The 21396-nt window shown below is 43.5% G+C and overlaps 1 protein-coding gene across 2 annotated transcripts in view; it reads left to right on the top strand.

Annotated features, from left to right (window-relative positions):
- LOC122942445 (NXPE family member 1-like) overlaps positions 1-21396 on the top strand; it is a 295878-nt gene that overhangs the window by 263615 nt on the left and 10867 nt on the right. For both annotated transcript variants that reach the window (XM_044300072.1, XM_044300073.1), the window contains one exon: positions 2195-2413. In XM_044300072.1, the coding sequence (XP_044156007.1) occupies positions 2195-2413 (219 nt within the window). The remainder of the gene's footprint in view (positions 1-2194; positions 2414-21396) is intronic.

The raw sequence follows: 21396 nt of genomic DNA, 5'->3' as shown, positions 1-21396 counted from the left end.
CTTGCTGGTAGAGACCGAATTTACATATATTTAAACTTCGTTTTTTGCAGAAACTGCTGGATCAAAGTAAGTAACACAATTATATTGTCATATATCGCAATATAACTAATTTCACCAGCCCAAAAAAAAAAAAATCACTTTAGTGGGGTGACAGAAGCCCTTTAAAGTCAACTTGTCATCCTGAAAATGCATTGTATTCTGCAAGCAGCATGTTATAGAGTGTGAAGAGCTGAGCAGATTGATATATAGTTTTATGGAAAAAGACTCAACAACACTTGTAATTTATTCACTTGAATTCCAGCTCATTCTGGGCTTTTACATCAAGGAGGCGGTCCTATCAGTGATTGACAGCTTCCCTCTATGACTGGGTATACAGAGATAGCTGTCAATCACTGATAGGACCGCCTTCTTGACTTCAAAGCCCAGAACGAGCAGGATTATAAATTAATGATTTAAATATTTTGCTAAATCTTTTTCCACAAAATCATTAATCAGGGATCAGCCTGAAATAAATAACTAGAAGGTACTTACCTGACAGATCCCACAGCATAGCTCTGGTTCTCTCTTGGTACTTGCCAGTTCTTTATTGGAGGCTGATACAAGGGTTGTCCGTTTTTTATCTTTAAACCAGACAACCCCTTTAATAGACAATATTAGCAGGAGTTCTTCTTATGGCACAGTCTCTTTAACCCCTTCCTAACCCCTTAGTTTTCCGCCTTTCTGACAGTATCATGTATCATTTTGTCATCTTATGATTTTAGGAAGCAAGAAGGCTTAAATTTTAGAAGCAACTTTTCACATTTTCAAAATAATTTCTAAAACTGACTTTTTTTAAGGGCAAATTCAGTTATAAAGTCAATTTATAATAGAAACCACCCATAATTGACCCCATTTAAGAAACTACAACCCTTAAATTATGTGAAACGTATTTTACAAATGTTGGTTAACCATCTGTTAACAAGAATAAAAGGAAAATGTTTGTGAAATTTCAAAATGTAAAATTTTTTTGCAGATTTTCCATAAGGCTACTTTCACACTAGCGTTTTTCTTTTCCGGCACTGAGTTCCGTCCTAGGGGCTCAATACCGGAAAATAACTGATGCGTTTTATCCCCATGCGTTCTGAATGGAGAGCAATCCGTTCAGGAGGCATCAGGATATCTTCAGTTCAGTCTTTTTGACTCATCAGGGTGGAGATAAAACCGCAGCATGCTACGGTTTTATCTCCAGCCAAAATAACTGAACACTTGCCTGAAGGCCATAGGAATGTATTAGTGCCAGATCCAGCATTCAAAATACCGGAATTACGGCTCCGTCCTTCCAGTCTGCGCATCCGCAGACCGGTAAAAGTGTGAAATTTTTTTTGGAACGGATCTGTTTGTCCATATGACAAACGAACAGACGGATCCATTCTTGCAATGCATTTGTAAGACAGATCAGGATCCTGATCAGTCTCAAAATGCATTCAGTTGGCATACGTTCTGCCGTATCCGTCAGGCAGTTCCAATAAAATAATTATTTTTAAAAAATCATGTTTTGTGTAACATAAAAATGATTCTGATGATAGTCTTGTGTGAGGTCTAGTTTTTTGTGGAATTAAGTGACTCTTTCATTGGTTCCATTTTAGATTACATGGTACTTTTTGATCGCTCAATATTACGCTTTTTGTGAGGCGAGGTGACCACAAAATGGCTGTTCTGCCATTCTGAGGGGAAAAGGACACTTTTTTCACTTGAAACTGTTTTGTTATTTTTATAAAACACTGATCCCTGTTTGAATGCAGTACGATAAATGCTGCATTGAAACTGTTAGTTTCACACTGACAGTTGTCTATGAGACCCAGCTGGGGGTCATAGGCTTCTGTACATGGCTGGCCTAGGCGCCATTGTAAGGCTTCCAGGTGCCATGGCAAACATTGGCACCCCACAATTTCATTGCAGGGAGTCTATGGAGTAAGAGAGAAAGCTCCTTCTTTCTGTATACTCCTCAGATGCCACTGTCAACATTGGCTTTGGCATCCTTGGCTGCAATGCAAAAGCTATACTTAGGCCCTTCATCTAATCACCATTGATTTCCCAAGCCATTGTATCTAATGATGGAATATGGTGTTTAACTATGTAGTAATATATATGTTGATGAATAGAGAAGAATGTAAAGCACTTATGTAACCTGTCACCATCTTCTTCATCTCCACAGATCCAGCTCCATCTAACTTAAGCACCTGTAGAATTGGGATGAAATCTCCATTTCCCAGTGGTTTTGCATTGCAAAATAAGTGGCAACCTGTCTTCTGTAATATCCCTGACTTTAGCACCGAAGATAAGATTTATGCTTGTTTACAGAATAAGCTAATCTATTTTTTGGGAGACTCAACAGTGCGACAATGGTTTGAATATTTGGTAAACACACTAAAAGGTATTTTGATTATATATTATAAATCCACTTTGACCAGGGCTGCTTCAACACATTGGTGGGTGCAGCGCAAAAAAAATCATGAGCACCCCTCCTTCCTAAACATTTTCCTCCTCTAATAGAGGAAAGAAGCACAGGCCTTTCTCCTCAAGTTGTGTGAGAGAAGGCAATGTGGAACATATAGCAAAAGGAAAACTAGAAAATGAAGGAATCAGGTCATATTTCAGTGCAGTCAATTCATATATAGAAGCACACATACAGAGCGGAGTACATAGAAATCATTGGGCCCATAGCAAGAGTCTGAATAGGTCCCCCACGCTCCCGACAAGTTTGAGGACCTTTGCCACTCAGCCAATCAGTGTCCGCAGCTGTGTCACATGTCACGCTAATGATTTCCCGCTGAGCCAATCACTGGCCTGACACGTGACACAGCCTCGGCCACTGCGGTCCTCAAATTTGTCCGGAGCCCAGAGAGAAGATATCAGGACCACACAGAGGAGAAGGGGAGCTGCTGCAGATGGGACCAGGGCCAGGTGAGCATAATGTTTTTACACAACATTAATAATAGAGGGGGCGGTGACATGGGGGGGATGTGCCATGGAGGGGAGAAATGTGCCATGGGGGGTGATGTGACATGGGGGTGATGTGAAATGTGAGGGTGATATGACATGGGGGGGGTGATGTGACATGGGGGGTGAAATGTGACATGGGGGGGTGAAATGTGACATGGAGGGGGAGAAATGTGATATGGAGGAGAAAAAATGTGACACAAAGGGGGTGATGTAAAAAAATGGTGACATTTCTCCTCCTTTATGTCACATTTCTCCTCCTCCATGTCACATTTCTCCCCCTCCATGTAACATTTCTCCCCCTCCGTATCACATTTCTCCCCCTCCATGTAACATTTCTCCCCCTCCGTGTCACATCACCCCTCCATGTCACATTTCTCCCCCTCCATGTCACATTCCTCCCCCTCCATGTCACATTTCTCCCCCTCCATGTCACATCACCCCGCTATGTCACATTTCTCCCCCTCCATGTCACATTTCTCCCCCTCCATGTCACATCATTCCCTCTGTTCCACATTTCTCATCCCACCCCATGTAACATCACCCCCTCCATGTCACTTCTCTCCCCCTCCATGTCACTTTTCTCCCCCTCCATGTCAAATCACCCCTTCCATGTTACATCACCCCCTTCTTTTACATCAACCCCACGAGTTCTGGTGGGGGGGTGCCAAAATCTAGCTTCGCTTGTGTTGGCAAATATCCTTGCACTGGCCCTGTCCATATCCCATGCAGGCGCCTGCTTACTACATTTTCTTTTTGACTACTGCTTAAGGGATATCTTCTACACAGATGCTGCAGGCTACATTCTTGAAGATCAGCACATCAGACGGCATCTGTGTGCATTTTGGAAACAAAGTGCCATAATGTCAGGGGAGACAGGAGGAAGGCTTGGGAGGATGGGGAGCCAGAAAATATGAGGATCTGCAACTAAAAGACTAAAAAATATTTTTCTTTAAATGGATTGTCTGAGATAATTAAAATCTCAGACAATCCCTTCAATAGCCTAAAATGAAAAATCATGCTATACTCACTCCTTTCTCCAGCAGTGTTATCTGCCTATATACAGCACATGAACACTGCAGATAACCACTGTCCTCTGCTTAGACTGCTGAGGACAGTGATTGGCTGCAGAGGTTACATGCTGTATATCGGATCATCACTACTGCAATTTGGGTACGATCAGCGCCAGGAGAACTGGGTGGGCTTGTCTCATATTTTTAATTTGAGGCTATTTGGGGGCTTGCCTGATATTTTAAATGAGTTTGGACAACCCATGTAAGAACCCTATCCAAATGTAGCCACATGCTCCAAAGGTCTCCCCACAGAAACGAACAAGAGGCCACACATGAGAGGCTTTCTCCATTCACTTCCATATCACTTATGAAAATTGCTTAGTGCTCTAACTTGGCTATTTTCTAAAGTGCTGTTGATTTTCCACCACATTTTACATTCCATCTATGTATGTGTTCCTTCTAGACCCCTGCTGGCAATTGGAAGATTCCCTGGATCAACACCAATATCGCACCCCTTCTTAAAACTATTCACACTTTCAGCCATTACCAATTACTATGAGAGCATGTTCCATAACTACACGGTTTGGACACATCTAACTAAATGACCAAATTGCTTTTCCTTTCACTGCAAGCAGTGACTCTCTATTCAGCGGTAATAAGTCAGAGCAACTGAACTTGCTGTATTCTTTATTTTACTAAAGATGTTTCGCCAGTCATCCAAATGGCCTTCTGAATTAGAATGGCTTGTACGAGAAATTTCTGCCATTAAATACTAGTGACTTGTGCTTCAGTCATGGAGGTAAGATTTGCATGATGGGGTGTGATTAAACTGTCTTGGAAGAGGTGTGAAAACAGTATTGTAAGTGGCAGACAATAGATGTCACAGCTTTCCACCTATATTCAAGTTTGGTTTCTCGAATTTAACCTAAAAAGCTTTTTCACACCTCATTTGAACCAGTCCTTTTCGTGTCTAATATGCAAACCTTGCTGTCATCACACACCTGGCCTTTTATCCTTAAAAGCTGTAGGTACTCAACTGGGTTCTGACCATATTTTGGTGTAGCTGCTGTTTTGTTTCCCAAATATGTATTTCTTGGCACCCCTCACTGCACTGGACTTCATACACAATATTCCCCTTGTGTTTTGGCATTGGGTCTTTTGGGTGAACCAGTGTGTTGCATGCGATGTTTATAAAAAAATATTTTTCAGATGCATCAGTCATATACAGAAGTACGAGGTTCTTCCATCTGCCCTACTTTACACCTTAACTTTATTAAAGGGAACCTGTCACCTCCAAAAACTATCCCAAGCCGCCAGCAGTACCTGACAGTAGCTAGCAGCGTGTTTCCGGCGATGATTTTCTTCCTGAAGGCCGATGCGGCTAATGCTCAGAAAACTTATTTTATCCCCTGCCGGCACGCTTCTCTAGTCAAGCTTTAAGTCAAGGGGGCAGCGGCCTCCTTGCTTCAAGTCAAGATAACCACGCCTCCTTCCCTGCTCCTTCGCTGTGACTGACAGCTCTTATGCATAGAGTACGGCAAAGTCAGCCGAACTGCCAGCTGTCAGTCACAGCGAAGGGGCAGGGAAGGGGGCATGGTTATCTTGAATCGGCCTTCAGGAAGAAAATTATTGTTATAAATATGTTGCTGGCTACTGTTAGGTACTGCTGGCGGCTTGGGATGGTTTTTGGAGGTGACAGGTTCCCTTTAACATTCTTTCTAATTATTTTCCCAGTTTTATCAAAAGCCCAGTCTGTTTACCCAAAACTTTTAAGGACACCTTTTAAGTTTTCGAATTCCCATTTCTTAGCCTCTATGCTGATTTAGATCTATTCAGCTTGGTTCTATATTGTTCTGAAGACCCCCAGTTTGTGATCCAGAGGAGGATAGGAATCAAACAATAGATATTGGTCTGCATTAGTAGGTTTTCTTGTAAATAGGTTTTTATTGTCTGCTACTTATAGTACTATTCTAACACCTCTACCAAGGCAATGTGATCACACTTAAAAGCTTTAGTCATGCAAATGCAATCAACATCTTACCGCCATGACTGAAGCACATTTGATTTTGGAGATTTCTCGTACAAGCCATTCTAATCAAGAAAGCCATTTTGATGACTAGCAAAATGTCTTCAGGATAAAAAAAAGTCCAGTTGCTCTGACACTTTACTACTAATATACCATCACCTGGACAAATGAGAACCTTCACAGACAAATTATAATGATTACAGGGATCATTGACATATTTATACAAAATATATCACCCCTCAGCTTTTACTTCTCTAGGGTAAAATATTTTAATTTTTAAACCCATTATCATAACTGAGATGTCCCATGCCTCGTATTTATTTGTTTGACCTTCTTTGCACTCTCTCTAGCTTTTTTTATATTTTTTTATATTTTTTTTATGGATTAGTGTCCAAAACTGCTCTTCATACTCCAGATGCAGTCTCATCAATGCTTTATAAAGGGATAAAATAATACTTTCCTCTCCAGGAGCTGTGCCTTTCCTTGTACTTGATAATATTTTCATAGCTTTTGATGCAGCAGACTGGCATTGCATGATGTAATATAATTTACTGATATATAGACAGGAACTCTGCACCAGGTGACACTCGGAGAGGTGAAATTTAAAAACGGACCTTTAATGTATAAAATAAAATAACACTAAATGAAGTAAAATAACCCCTAAAATGCACATAGAAATGTTAAAATCTTTTAAAATGAATAGGAGTGGTAACATTCATTCTCTAGATCTATATAGGTAAATAGCAAAGATGATCAATCAACAGTCCCACATGGTAACTAGAATAAATAACCATACATATAGTTGTGTTCAATGTAAACTATACGGAAAATGCATTCAAAAAGTCCTTGAAAAAAATCCAGTCTCTATTTATAAATGTAGCAGCAAATAATCTTGTTATTTCCACCTAATAGGAGCCGAAATTGCCAATGTTATTTGCGATACTGTGTTGCAACAATGACATTTATTAAATCACTCCCAGTAATTCAGCAGCATATGATACAACACTGTAATAAATCAAGCCACTCCTGTTATTTAAGCTGCCTGTCTTGTGCTGTTCACACTGTGAGATATATCTCTTTAGCTGGTTTGCAGTCTGATGTTTGGAAAATTATTCATATGCCCAGTTCATCAGAATATACTATTGTTCATATGTCCAGTTCATTGAGATATATATTCCACTGCATATCTTATTGTGGATTGTATAAATGTAATGTTAAGTTGGCAGTCAGGTACTAGTGTATGCCTACTGTGGCATCCCAAGTGGCATTTGTACACTGACTGCGGTTACCTTTCCTGTCGTCTTTACAGTTTGCTGTTTTGTATGAGAGCCGATCCTCCTTTTAAACCTCACTGTTGGCGTCCCACGTGGTAATGGAACTTTCACGTGCGGACTGCCGATCTGTTTAGTGTGGTTGCGGATCGGTGAAAGTAGCTGCTGGGAAGTGAAGCGCTTCAAACGGGGTAGTTATGATTATTATTATTTATTATTAAAGCGCCATTCATTCCATAGCGCTGTACATATGAAAGGGGTGCACATACATAATACAGACAATTGCACGAAGCATAAAAAAGACGAGTTACAAACTGGTACAGAAGGAGAGAGGGCCCTGCCCGTGAGGGCTTACAATCTACATGGTATGGGAGAAGGACACAGTAGGTGAGGGTGAAGTTGGTCATGGTGGCAGAGGCAGCAGGGTCACTGGTTGTAGGCTTGTCTGAAGAGGTGGGTTTTTAGGTTTCTTTTTAAGGATTCCACTGTAGGTGAGAGTCTGATATGTTGGGGTAGCGAGTTCCAGAGTGGGGGGATGCATGGGAGAAATCTTGGAGGTGATTGTGGAAAGTGGTGATAAGAGGAGAGAAGGAGCTCTTGTGAGGATTGGAAATTGTGTGTGGAGATATATCGGGAAAGTAGCTCAGAGATGTAGGGAGGGGACAGGTTGTAGACGGCCTTGCATGTACAGTGCTGCCCATAATTATTCATACCCCTGGCAAATTTTGACTTAAAGTTACTTTTATTGAACCAGCAAGTCATTTTTTGACAGGAAATGGCATAGGTGTCTCCAAAAGCTAAGACGATGTACAAGAGGCATTATTGTGGGAAAAAAAAATTCTCCGCTTTTATTTACATTTAAACAAAAAGTGTCCAGTCCAAAATTATTCATACCCTTCTCAATAATCAATAGAAAAGCCTTTATTGGCTATTACAGCAATCGAACGCTTCCTATAATTGCAGACCAGCTTTTTGCATGTCTCCACAGGTATTTTTGCCCATTCATCTTTAGCAATGTGCTGCAAATCTTTCAGGTTGGAGGGTCTTCTTGCCATCACCCTGATCTTTAGCTCCCTCCACAGATTCTCAATTGGGTTCAAGTCTGGACTCTGGCTGGGCCACTCCAAAACATTATTGTTGTCTGCTAACCATTTCTTTGCCATTTTTGCTGTGTGTTTTGGGTCATTGTCATGCTGAAATGTCCACTGGTACCCAAGGCCAAGTTTCTCTGCAGACTGCCTTATGTTGTCGTTGAGAATCCTCATGTATTGCTCTTTTTTCATGGTGCCGTTTACTGTGATTAGGTTCCCTGGTCCATTGGCTGAAAAACACCCCCAAAGCATTAGGTTCCCACCACCATGTTTGACAGTGTGGATGGTGTTGAAGGCTTCTCCCTTTTTATGCCAAATGAAGGAAACATCATTGTGACCAAACAATTACATTTTTGTTTCATCTGACCATAACACAGAAGACCAGAAGTCTTCTTCTTTGTTCAGATGAGCTTTAGCAAAGGCCAAGCAAGCTTTTGTGTGCCTTATCTGGAGAAGTGGTGTCCTCCTTGGTCTGCATCCGTGGAACCCAGCAGTGTGCAGTGTCCAACAGAGCCCAGATTCACTTTTGGCTTCCGACCACGTCCTCTGAGATTTTCCACAGTGGGAAACATCTTGAATTTTTTTGCTCAAAAATAAATAAAAGCTGAGAAATGTATTTTTTTCCCCCCACAATAATGCCTCTTGTACATCGTCTTATTAACTTTTACTTACTGGTTGAATAAAAGGAACTTTAAGTCAAAATTTGCCAGGGGTATGAATAATTATGGGCAGCACTGTATTTGTTAGTATTTTGAACTGAATTCGCTGGGCAATGTGGAGCCAGTGAAGGGAATGGCAGAGGGGAGAGGCAGAGGAGTAACAGGGCGAGAGGTGGATTAGTCGGGTAGCAGAGTTGAGGATAGATTGGAGGTGTGCGAGAGTGCTAGATGGAAGGCCACAGAGGAGAATGTTGCAGTAGTCTAGGCGGGAGATGATGAGGGCATATACAAGCATTTTCGCAGATTCAAAGTTGAGGAAAGCTCGGATGTGGGAGATGTTTTTGAGTTGGAGGCGGCAGGTGGTGGAAAGGGCTTGGATGTGTGGTCGAAAGGATAGGGCAGAATCCAAGGTCACTCCAAGGCAACGGACTTGGTTGACCGGGGAGAGTGTGCAGCCATTGATCGTGATAGATCTGTTGGGGGGAATGAGCAAGATGGGGGAAAGATGATGAATTCTGTTTTATCCATGTTAAGTTTTAGAAAGCGAGAGGAGAAGAAGGATGATATAGAAGATAGAATTGTGGGATTCTGGATAATAAGGTGGTGATGTCTGGACCAGAGAGGTAGATTTGTGTGTCATCAGCATAAGAGTGATACTGAAAGCCATGGGACTTTATGAGATGTCCCAGGTCAAAAGTGTAAATAGAGAAGAGCAGGGGTCCTAGGACAGAGCCATGCGGGACACCAACAGAGAGGGAATGAGACGAGGAGGTGGTGTGAGAGTGGGAGACGCTAAACATCTGGTCTTTGAGGTATGATATGATCCAGGAGAGGGCCAGGTCAGTGATGACAAGAGATGAGAGAGTTTGCAACAGAAGGGAGTGGTCAACAGTGTCAAAGGCAGAGGACAGGTTAGGGAGAAGGAGGACAGAGTAATGTTTTTTGGTTTTGGATGTTAGTAGGTCATTGGTCACTTTGGTAAGGGCAGTATCAGTCGAGTGGTGGGGTCGGAAGCCAGATTGTAGCCAGTCAAAGAGGGAGCAGGAGGAGAGGTGAGCGGACAGTTCCGAATGGACATGTTGTTCAAGTAGCTTTGAGGCATACGGAAGAAGTGATATGGGGCGATAACTGGACAAAGAAGATGGGTCAATTGAAGGCTTTTTGAGGATGGGTGTAATGCATGTTTAAAAGCAGAGGGGAAGACACCAGAGGTTAGTGATAGGTTGAAGAGATAAGTTCCGGCTGGGATAAACACTGTGGTGAGGTTAGGGATGAGGTGGGATGGGATTGGGTCAAGTGCACAGGTGGTGAGATGTGATCTGGAGAGTAGAGTGGATAGTTTTTCTTCTGTAATGGTGAAGAAGTGTTTTTTGGGAAAAGAGGACCTAGGAGTTGTGTAGAGGGTCTGTGGGGACTGTGTACTGAAGCTTTCTCTAATTGACTATCTTTCTCTTGACTATTGTTTGAAGTATGTGGCAAAGTCCTTAGAGATGAGATGAGAGGAGAGGGTGGGGACGCTGGTGGACAGAGAAGGGAGTTAAAAGTGTTAAAGAGTTGTTTAGGGCTGTGGGACAGGGAAGATATGAGAAGTGAGAAGTAGGCCTGTTTTGCATCAGCTAATGAGGATTTGAATATAAGGAGGGATTGCTTGTATGCAGTGAATTGATCTTTAGAATGGGATTTCTTCCATCGTCGCTCAACAGCCCTGGAAGTCTGTCTGAGATTTTTGGTCAGGTTGGTGTGCCAGGGTTATCTGTTGATTTTTCGGGTTTTGTTGTGTGTGAGGGGACAACAGTGTCCAGAGATGTACTTATTCTGGTATTATATAGGGTGATGGCAGCATCTGGGTCTTGGAGGGAACGAATGGTAGAGAGTGGGAGAAAAGAGTCAGAAAGCAAGCAAAAGTCGAGATGTTTAAGGTTCCTGCGGGGGTGTGCTAGTGTGTGGACCAGGGGAGCAGCAGAAGAGACCAATGAAGAGAAGGTGAGTAGCTTGTGGTCGGATAGGGGAGTGTAAAGGTCGTATGGTTTGACCATGATGCAGTTGCCGTGCAGACTGGTTGCTGGGGGCAATGAGTAGTTTTCGGTTTGCATGTGCACATCCCCTTCAAGTTGTGTCTCCCTGCTGTGTGGTGTGCATGGGGTTAATATCCTGACTTGGTTAGATCAGGGTGTGGTCTCTTCTAGCTATTTAGCCTTTGCTTGTAGCTTGGAGGTTAGTTGTACTCTCGCTATGCTTTGGGCTGGAAGCTATGCTCCTTTCTCTGGCTATTCCATCTGCCCAGTCATTGAAGTCCACCTTGTTGGACATCAAGGTCTTTTAGCAATGTCATCCCTATGTCTTCTCCATGTCTCCACCCATCCTTATGTGTCTATGTTTGGTGTGGGTTTGATTTGGGATTTGGTTGTTATGTATTGTGCGTTGTTACATGTCTGGTCTGTTGATGTTGTCTCCAGCATGTCTGCTAGACATTTCCACTGTTCGTCTTCTGAACCTAAACATATCAGCAGCCTTGCCTGGAGCCACCCTGCTTTGGTGTCCGCATGGGGGTCCAGGTTGTTGTTGTGTGGTTATTCCATCTTTGCTGCGGCAGGTAAGTGTTTGATGTTCCGTTGTTGCATTGTGTTCTTACCTGCCCTGCAGTTGCTGCATTGTCTTTCTCCCTGTCTGCTACTGGGCCGCTGGAGATGCCTTTCATCCGTGGTGATGGATGAACAGGAGGTCTCTGCCCTGTCACTATGTTGAGGGCGATGCAGGGATTCCTAGACTTCTAGGTTCGTGGGTATGAGCCCCCTTACCATTAAAGGCGGCTCATACAGCCAGGAGACTAGGGCTATGTTAGGGAAGCTTTAGGAGATGACCAACTCCCTTTTCCCTGCCTACGGCCTAGTACCTGGTGACATTGTACAGTGGGGCGTTTCCCCCACTCCCTACCATGACAGGGAGATGCAAATTAGAAAGGTTAGATAGGGAGCATAGGTGGGTAAAGATAAGATCCAGCGAGTGACCATCTCTGTGGGTGGGAGCTGAAGACCACTGTTAGAGGCCGAAGGAGGAAGAGAGTGATAGGAGTTTAGAGGCAGCTGAGTGGCAGGTGTCACTAGGGATGTTGAAGTCACCCATGATGATAGTGGGGATGTCGGCAGAAAGAAAGTGTAGTAGCCAGGTGTTAAAGTGGTCAAGAAAGATGGTGGCTGGGCCTGGGGGGCGGTAAATGATATCTACTTGAAGATTGGAGGGAGAGTAGATGCGAACAGAGTGTACTTCAAATGAGGTGAGCGTAATGGAGGGTGACAGTGGAGTTGGGCTGTAGGAGCAGGTGTTTGATAAGAGAAGACCAACTCCTCCACAATGTTTGCAGCCGGGGTGGGGGGTGTGAGTGAAATGAAATCCACTATATGAGAGTGCAGCAGGGGAGGAGGTGTCAGATGGTGTCAGTCATGTTTCTGTGAGACCCAAAAAGGAAAGTTTTGTGAATGTAAAAAGACAGTTTGTTACAGACAGAGCCCGCGTTCCATAATGCTCCTGCAAAGGGAACCAAAGGAGCAGGGGTCAGAGGAATGGTTAATAGATTTAGGGGGTTACAGAAATTTGTAGAATTTGTACTGGGGACATTGAGGTGATAGTGGGGATTTGGAGAGATATCACCAGCAGTAAGAAGGAGAGAAAGTGTTAATAGATGAGAATAAGAGAGGGCATTAGGTATCTGTGTGTGCTTGGGAGGGAACTTATCACGATTGGTGTGACTATCACATACGTGACACAGAGGGAGGGAAAGAGGAAGGCCCTGCCCAAGTGAGAGGGAAGGTGGTGACCCCTGACTCACCTTGCAGCTGGCACCTGGCTGCCCTGATGTCCCTAGACGGGTTCCTCACCCGTACGCTGATCACGTGCCTAAAACCCTGGCTTTCCCTAAGATGAGCCCTAGATAGTGAACAGGGCGGTGGGAACACTAGTCCGCACCACTAGCTCTAAAGGAAAACACCAAGGGGAGGACAGACAATACAGACTAAACATATAATCCCAGGTGGGCGACAACAGGAGACAACAAAAAGCCCAACAGGGATCCGGAGGGTAGCACTCTGGAACAACAACCAGGATTCACAGCTCCAGTGGGTCAGTATAGAAGTCCAGGCAGGAAGCTCTATAACTGGCAACTAGAGAAGTGTGAGAGGAGAATATAAGGAGGTTGGGAGTGGCAGACAAGAAACAGCTGAGGAGGAGAAGCTACGGATCCCTGAGTGAGACAAAAAGGATTGCAAGGCAAACACAGAAAACAATCACTAAGAAACAACGTGATCTTTAGACATAGAGCGCGCAGCCACCCGCTGCGACTTCCTGACCCCGGGTATAACGGAGTCAGACGTGGCTCTTGACACCCTCGTGACAGTACCCCCCCTTTCACGAGGGGCCTCCGGACACTCAGGACCAGGTCTCTCAGGATGAGAGGCATGGAAAGCCTGAATTAACCTGTTGGCGTTTACCTCTGACGCTGGAACCCACATTCTTTCCTCGGGACCGTAACCCCTCCAATGCACCAGATACTGAAGAGAGCGGCGGACCCGACGAGAATCAACAATTCTGGATATTTGAAACTCCAGATTACCATCCACAATAACAGGAGGAGGTGGCAGCGGTGATGGTTCTAGAGGTGGAACATACTTCTTGAGTAACGACTTATGGAAGACGTTATGGATCTTAAAAGTCTGAGGTAGCTCCAGGCGAAAAGCCACAGGGTTAATGACGGCTACTATTTTATAAGGACCAATGAACCTAGGGCCCAGTTTCCAAGAGGGAACCTTCAACTTAATATTCCTAGTAGACAACCACACATAGTCATTCACTCCTAGGTCCGGACCTGGCGACCGTTTCTTATCGGCCATGCATTTATATTTACCACTCATATTTTTCAAGTTAGCTTGCACCTTCTGCCATACCGATGAAAGAGATGAAGAAAACCGTTCCTCTTCGGGAACCCCAGAAGACCCCCCCTCTTTGAAAGTACAAAATTGGGGATGAAAACCGTATGCACCAAGAAATGGTGACTTGCCAGTGGATTCCTGACAGCGATTATTTATGGCAAACTCGGCTAACGGTAAATATGATGACCACACCTCTTGGTTTTCAGACACAAAACACCTTAAATATGTTTCTAGGTTTTGGTTGGTACGCTCAGTCTGTCCATTCGACTGAGGATGGAAAGCTGAGGAAAAGGACAAGTGTACCCCCAAACGGGAACAAAAAGCTTTCCAAAACTTAGAAATAAACTGGGTTCCCCGATCCGAAACCACATCGGAAGGGACCCCGTGAAGCTTCACGATTTCACTGATAAACACCTGAGCAAGAGTCTTAGCATTAGGAAGTGTGGGTAGCGCAATAAAGTGTACCATTTTGCTAAACCTGTCTACTACTACTAAGATAACTGTTTTACCCGCAGACAACGGTAAGTCAGTGATGAAATCCATTGACAGATGTGTCCATGGCCTATTGGGGATGAAAAGTGGCAATAAAGACCCTGCTGGACGTGTATGAGAGACTTTCGCGCGTGCACAAGTAGAACAAGTAGACACGAAATCCATTACATCCTGACGCAACCTTGGCCACCAAAAACGACGAGACAATAGCTCCAAGGTTGCTTTACTACCCGGGTGCCCAGCAAGTGCCGAATTATGATGTTCCTTTAATAATTCAAGACGCAGGTTTAACGGTACAAACAATTTCTCTGAGGGGCAAGAGGCTGGGGCGTCCCCCTGGGCCTCTAACACCTTTCCCTCTAGAACAGAGTGTACAGCAGAGACAACCACTCCTCTTTGTAAAATAGGTACCGGATTACTAACATTACCCCCTCCAGGGAAACTACGAGATAATGCGTCTGCCTTGGTATTTTTTGCCCCAGGACGATAGGTGATTACAAAGTTAAATCTGGTAAAGAATAGCGACCACCTAGCTTGTCTAGGGGTGAGACGCTTAGCCGATTCTAGGTACAGAAGGTTTTTGTGATCCGTAATCACCGTGACGGGGTGGATTGCTCCCTCTAAGAAGTGACACCACTCTTCAAACGCCAGTTTAATCGCCAACAGTTCCCTATTTCCAATATCATAGTTCTTTTCTGCTGTAGATAACTTTTTGGAAAAGAAAGCGCAAGGACGCCATTTGCCAGGAGACGGACCCTGAGACAATACAGCCCCCACTCCCACCTCTGACGCATCTACTTCAACAATAAAAGGCTGGGAGACATCAGGTTGAATTAGAACAGGTGCCGAGGTAAATCTCTCTTTTAGAGAGGAAAATGCAATTTTAGCGGCGTCAGACCATTTAGAAAAATCAGTCCCCTTCCTAGTCATGTCAGTAAGGGGTTTAACGATCACTGAATAATTTTTAATGAACTTTCTATAGAAATTTGCGAAACCCAAAAACCGTTGTAGAGCTTTAAGGTTCTCAGGAAGATCCCAATCTAAAATTGCCTGGACCTTCCTAGGATCCATACGGAAACCTGAAGCAGATAATAGATATCCCAGGAACTGTATTTCCTGAACGGCGAAGACACATTTTTCAATTTTCGCATATAATTTATTCGTCCGTAGGACCTGCAGTACTTGCCTGACATGTACTTCATGTGTTTTCAGATCAGCCGAATAAATTAAGATATCATCTAGGTATATGACTACAAACCTGCCGATGAGATGACTAAAAATATCATTAATGAAATGTTGGAAGACATCAGGGGCATTGGTCAGACCGAAAGGCATGACTAAATTTTCATAATGCCCCTCAGGGGTGTTAAAAGCTGTCTTCCACTCATCCCCTTCCTTGATACGAATCAGATTGTAGGCCCCCCTAAGATCAAGTTTGGAGAACCATCTAGCACCCGCAATCTGATTAAAAAGGTCAGGAATGAGAGGAAGAGGGTATGGGTCTCGGATGGTTATCCGGTTTAGCTCACAGAAATCTAGGCAAGGACGCAGGCCCCCATCTTTCTTTTTAACAAAGAAAAACCCTGCAGCCACGGGTGAAGAAGAGGGTCTGATGTGTCCCTTAGCCAGACTCTCGGAGATATAATCTTTCATGGCTTGTCTCTCGGGACCCGAAAGATTATACAACCTGGACTTGGGTAATTTTGCACCGGGAATCAGGTTAACCGGGCAATCATAAGGACGATGAGGTGGTAGCTTCTGACAACCCTTTTCAGAAAAAAACGTCCTCAAAGTCCGAAATAAATGTAGGTAGGGAAGCTATGGAGGCGATTAAGCAATTGTTATTTAAGCAATTCTCTCTGCAATGCTCACTCCACTCCAATATCTCCCTGGCCTGCCAATCCACCACTGGATTGTGCGCTACCAACCAGGGAAGACCCAATACCACAGGAGAGGGAAGGCCCTCCAGAACGTAACATGAAAGACACTTATTATGGTGGTCCCCTACCCGAAGGTGTAAGTTATGGACAATGTGAGTGAGGTTTCTCTGAGACAGAGGAGCAGAATCAATAGCGAATATGGGAATAGGTCTCTGCAGTGTACAGAGAGACAAACCCATAGTGCGGGCAAAATGGGCATCTATCAAATTTACCCCTGCTCCACTGTCTAGAAAAAAAGAAATAGACTCCGTCTTAACACCAAAAACAATAACCGCTGGCAACACAAATTGAGATGTTCGTATGGAGGAAACGTATACCCCCCGGCTGACATCCTCCGCACAGCCTGGGGTTAGTAGTTTTCCGACGGTCTTTTGTTTTTGAGAAAGGAGGGACAGACATTAATGAAATGACCCCTCCCCCCACAGAAAAAACAAGCCCCCCACCTACGGCGAACCTCAGGAGGACGGACCTGACGAGAAGTTCCCCCTAGCTGCATAGGCTCATCTAAGTCAGTACAGACTAACTGCTGCTTGGGAGAGGTTACCAATTGCTCAGGAATTTTCGATCTCTCCCTAAGACGTCTAACTATTCTGATAGAGAGGGACATAACAGCATCAAGGGAAAGGGGGGTCTCATACAGCGCCAGCGCATCCTTAACCCTTTCAGATAACCCAGAGCAGAACTGACTCCTGAGAGCCGGGTCGTTCCACTGAGTATCCGTAGCCCACCTACGGAACTCTGAGCAACATTCCTCTGCTGGTCGATCTCCCTGTAGGAGTCTCCGTAACTTCGACTCAGCCAGGGCGACTCGGTCAGGGTCATCATATCTGAGACCCAAAGCCCCAAAAAATCCCTCCACTGACCGGAGAGCCTGGGAACCAGGGGGTAACGAGAACGCCCAGGATTGCGGGTCCCCCTGAAGCAGGGAAATAACAATCCCCACCCGCTGTTCTTCATTACCTGAGGAGTAAGGGCGCAGCTTAAAATATAATTTGCAGGCCTCACGGAACATCACAAATTTGTCCCTTCCCCCAGAAAATCTGTCAGGAAGAACAACCTTGGGTTCTGTAACAACCTGGTTTCCCATAGCAACCGCTGGGCTTGCGGTCTGCTGCATTTGCTGCTGTTGTTGGAGGACAGACGCCTTCAATCCTGCCACCTCCAAAGACAGGCCTTGAAGCTGTTTTGCCAAAGCAGCAATAGGATCCATATTGGATTCAAAGTTTTTTTTTTTCTCCCAAAAAATAAGGGCCAGTTATAATATCACGATCGGCGTGACTATCACATACGTGACACAGAGGGAGGGAAAGAGGAAGGCCCTGCCCAAGTGAGAGGGAAGGTGGTGACCCCTGACTCACCTTGCGGCTGGCACCTGGCTGCCCTGACGTCCCTAGACGGGTTCCTCACCCGTACGCCGATCACGTGCCTAAAACCCTGGCTTTCCCTAAGATGAGCCCTAGATAGTGAACAGGGCGGTGGGAACACTAGTCCGCACCACTAGCTCTAAAGGAAAACACCAAGGGGAGGACAGACAATACAGACTAAACATATAATCCCAGGTGGGCGACAACAGGAGACAACAAAAAGCCCAACAGGGATCCGGAGGGTAGCACTCTGGAACAACAACCAGGATTCACAGCTCCAGTGGGTCAGTATAGAAGTCCAGGCAGGAAGCTCTATAACTGGCAACTAGAGAAGTGTGAGAGGAGAATATAAGGAGGTTGGGAGTGGCAGACAAGAAACAGCTGAGGAGGAGAAGCTACGGATCCCTGAGTGAGACAAAAAGGATTGCAAGGCAAACACAGAAAACAATCACTAAGAAACAACGTGATCTTTAGACATAGAGCGCGCAGCCACCCGCTGCGACTTCCTGACCCCGGGTATAACGGAGTCAGACGTGGCTCTTGACACCCTCGTGACAGAACTGTTTCCAAACACGTTTGTGCAAGCGGTCAGAGGAGAAGGTAAGATGGAGGAAGAGATGAATAGTTCATTGCTGGGTGAATGGATGTGGGGCTATTTCAGGAGGTTGTGGAAAAGTGGGAAGAGTAAGATGAAAAATATATATATATTTTTTTAGTTTGTGTAGTAACTATGTCTGTAATCACCTGTGGTCCAATTCTGGTATAATTCGGTGTGTGCACTTAAAGAGTTGCACTTGAAAGATGTTGCATTGAAAAGACCAAGGTCTGAAAGACCTAAGGACTTAGATTTATACCACTCAGTGTTCAATCAGGTGTGACCAAGAGTGGAGGGGGCTACATATGGCCTAATCAAGGGAGGACCAGATACAGGGTGAAATAGTCAATATAAACAAATACTCAACAAATCCAGTAGGGAAAGAGACATTAAAGTTCAATGTAGACATACCAGGGATGAGAAGGAAAGATGAGGGGTGTGGAGCTGACAATATCAGTCTGTGGAAAAGCTGGGTGCAGCAGTTAGCTTCAATGTAGACATACCAGGGTTGAGAAGGAAAGATGAAGGATGTGGGCAATATCAGACTGTGGAAAAGCTGGGTGCAGCAGTTAGCTTTAATGTAGACATACCAGGGATACAAAGGAAAGATGAGAGGTGTGGACAATATCAGGCTGTGGAAAAGCTGGGTGCAGCAGTTGGCTTCAATGCCAGGGATGAGAAGGAAAGATGAGGGGTGTGGATAATATCAGACTGTGTAAAATCTGGGTGCAGCAGTTAGCTTCAATGTAGACATACCAGGGATGATAAGGAAAGATGAGGGGTGTGGACAATATCAGACTGTGGAAAAGCTGGGTGCAGCAGTTGGCTTCAATGTAGATATACCTGGAGAGAAGAGAATTGGGTGATGGTCAGTAGGCAGTGATGACAAAGTGGATTCCATATCCATAATATGACATTCTGGTAAAATTCAGTATGTGCACTTAAAGAGTTGCACTTGAAAGATGTTGCATTGAAAAGACCCATTGAAAAGTTAGTCAATATTCCTCCCAGGGTAAGACATGCAGGTGCAATGTTAGTTCCCCAGACGTGTTTCGGAGTCTGAGTCTAAATCAGTGGTTGCCCGCATTTACTCATCTCACCCTTCTTATACTGTTCGTTCAGCTGAACTGAAAGCTCAAAATTGATATAATTCCTAATTATCCTTATTCTTTCTTTCACTTGTTTTGACTGATTATTTTAAGGGCATATAAGACCATTTTCAGTCCATATTTCCTTAATCTATCTGCCAATCAGATAGTTTAACCCCTTAAGGACTCGGCCCTATTTCACCTTACGGACTTGGCCATTTTTTGCAAATCTGACCAGTGTCACTTTAAGGGCTGATAACTTTAAAACGCTATGACTTATCCAGGCCATTCTGAGACTCTTTTTTCATCACATATTGTACTTCATGACACTGGTAAAATGAAGTAAAAAATAATAATTTTTATTTATAAAAAAATACCAAATTTACCCAAAATTTAAAAAAAATTGCAAATTTCCAAGTTTCAATTTCTCTACTTATATAATACATATATATAACACCAAAGGAGAGAGAGAGAGACTAGCACAAATAGCAATGAATATAAACTTTATTATAATCTCAAAAAGAGACGAAGAATCCAATAAAATACAATGAGAGACAATACAATGGTGAATGAAGAACACACAGGATATAAAACGGAACACCACTAGGCAATGTATAAACCAATACTAACGAGGTCACAGAGATACTACGTAATGAGTAAATAGCCCAAAAGGGGCATGTAATATATGGACCTTAATATAATGAACGGTTACTGAAAAAACAATAGCATGAATACCTAAGTGGTGATCCTCTCTGGATCACCACTTATGTATTCATGCTATTATTTTTTCAGTAACCGTTCATTATATTATCCATGTACCATGTACTTTGCACTTTATATTGATGTACTGTATCTGGTTTTAGTATTGTGTTTACGGCTCTGACTGGGTCCATATATTACATGCCCCTTTTGGGCTATTTACTCATTACGTAGTATCTCTGTGACCTCGTCAGTATTGGTTTATACATTGCCTAGTGGTGTTCCGTTTTATATCCTGTGTGTTCGTCATTCACCATTGTATTGTCTCTCATTGTGTTTTATTAGATTCTCCATCTCTTTTTAAGATTATAATAAAGTTTATATTCATTGCTATTTGTGCTAGTCTCTCTGGTGTTATACTTGGCATGTAGGCTTAGCACGTGTACTCACATGTACTCACATGTACTCACTGTTTGTGAGTCATTTATTATTGGTGTTGGGTTATATAATACATAGTAATACCTCCAAAAATAGTTATTACTTTACATTCCCCATATGTCTACTTCATGTTTGGATCATTTTGGGAATGATATTTTATTTTTGGGGGATGTTACAAGGCTTAGAAGTTTAGAAGCAAATCTTGAAATTTTTCTGAAATTTTCATAAACCCAATTTTTAGGGACCAGTTCAGGTCTGAAGTTACTTTGCTAGGCTTACAGAATAGAAACCATCCAAAAATGACCCCATCTAAGAAACGACACCCTGAAGGTATTCAAAACTGATTTTACAAACGTTGTTAACCCTTTAGGTGTTCCACAAGAATTAATGGAAAATAGATACAATTTCAAAATGTCACATTTTTGGCAGATTTTCCATTTTAATAATTTATTTTCCAGTTACAAAGCAAGGGTTAACAGCCAAACCAAACTCAATATTTATGGCCCTGATTCTGTAGTTTACAGAAACACCCCATATGTGGTCGTAAACTACTGTATGGGCACACGGCAGGACGCAGAAGGAAAGGAATGCCATACGGTTTTTGGAAGGCAGATTTTGTTGGACTGTTTTTTTTTATACCATGTCCCAATTGAAGCCCCCCTGATGCAACCCTAGAGTAGAAACTCCATAAAAGTGACCCCATCTATGAAACTACACCCCTCAAGGTATTCAAAACAGATTTTTACAAACATCGTTAACCATTTAGGTGTTTCACAAGAGTTATTGGCAAATGGAGATGAGATTTCAGAATTTAAATTT

The sequence above is a fragment of the Bufo gargarizans genome, chromosome 6, assembly GCF_014858855.1.
Source record: "Bufo gargarizans isolate SCDJY-AF-19 chromosome 6, ASM1485885v1, whole genome shotgun sequence".
Classification (NCBI taxonomy): Eukaryota; Metazoa; Chordata; class Amphibia; order Anura; family Bufonidae; genus Bufo; species Bufo gargarizans.
Note: the sequence above shows the minus strand (reverse complement) of the source record. Positions and strands in the feature narration are given on the sequence as shown.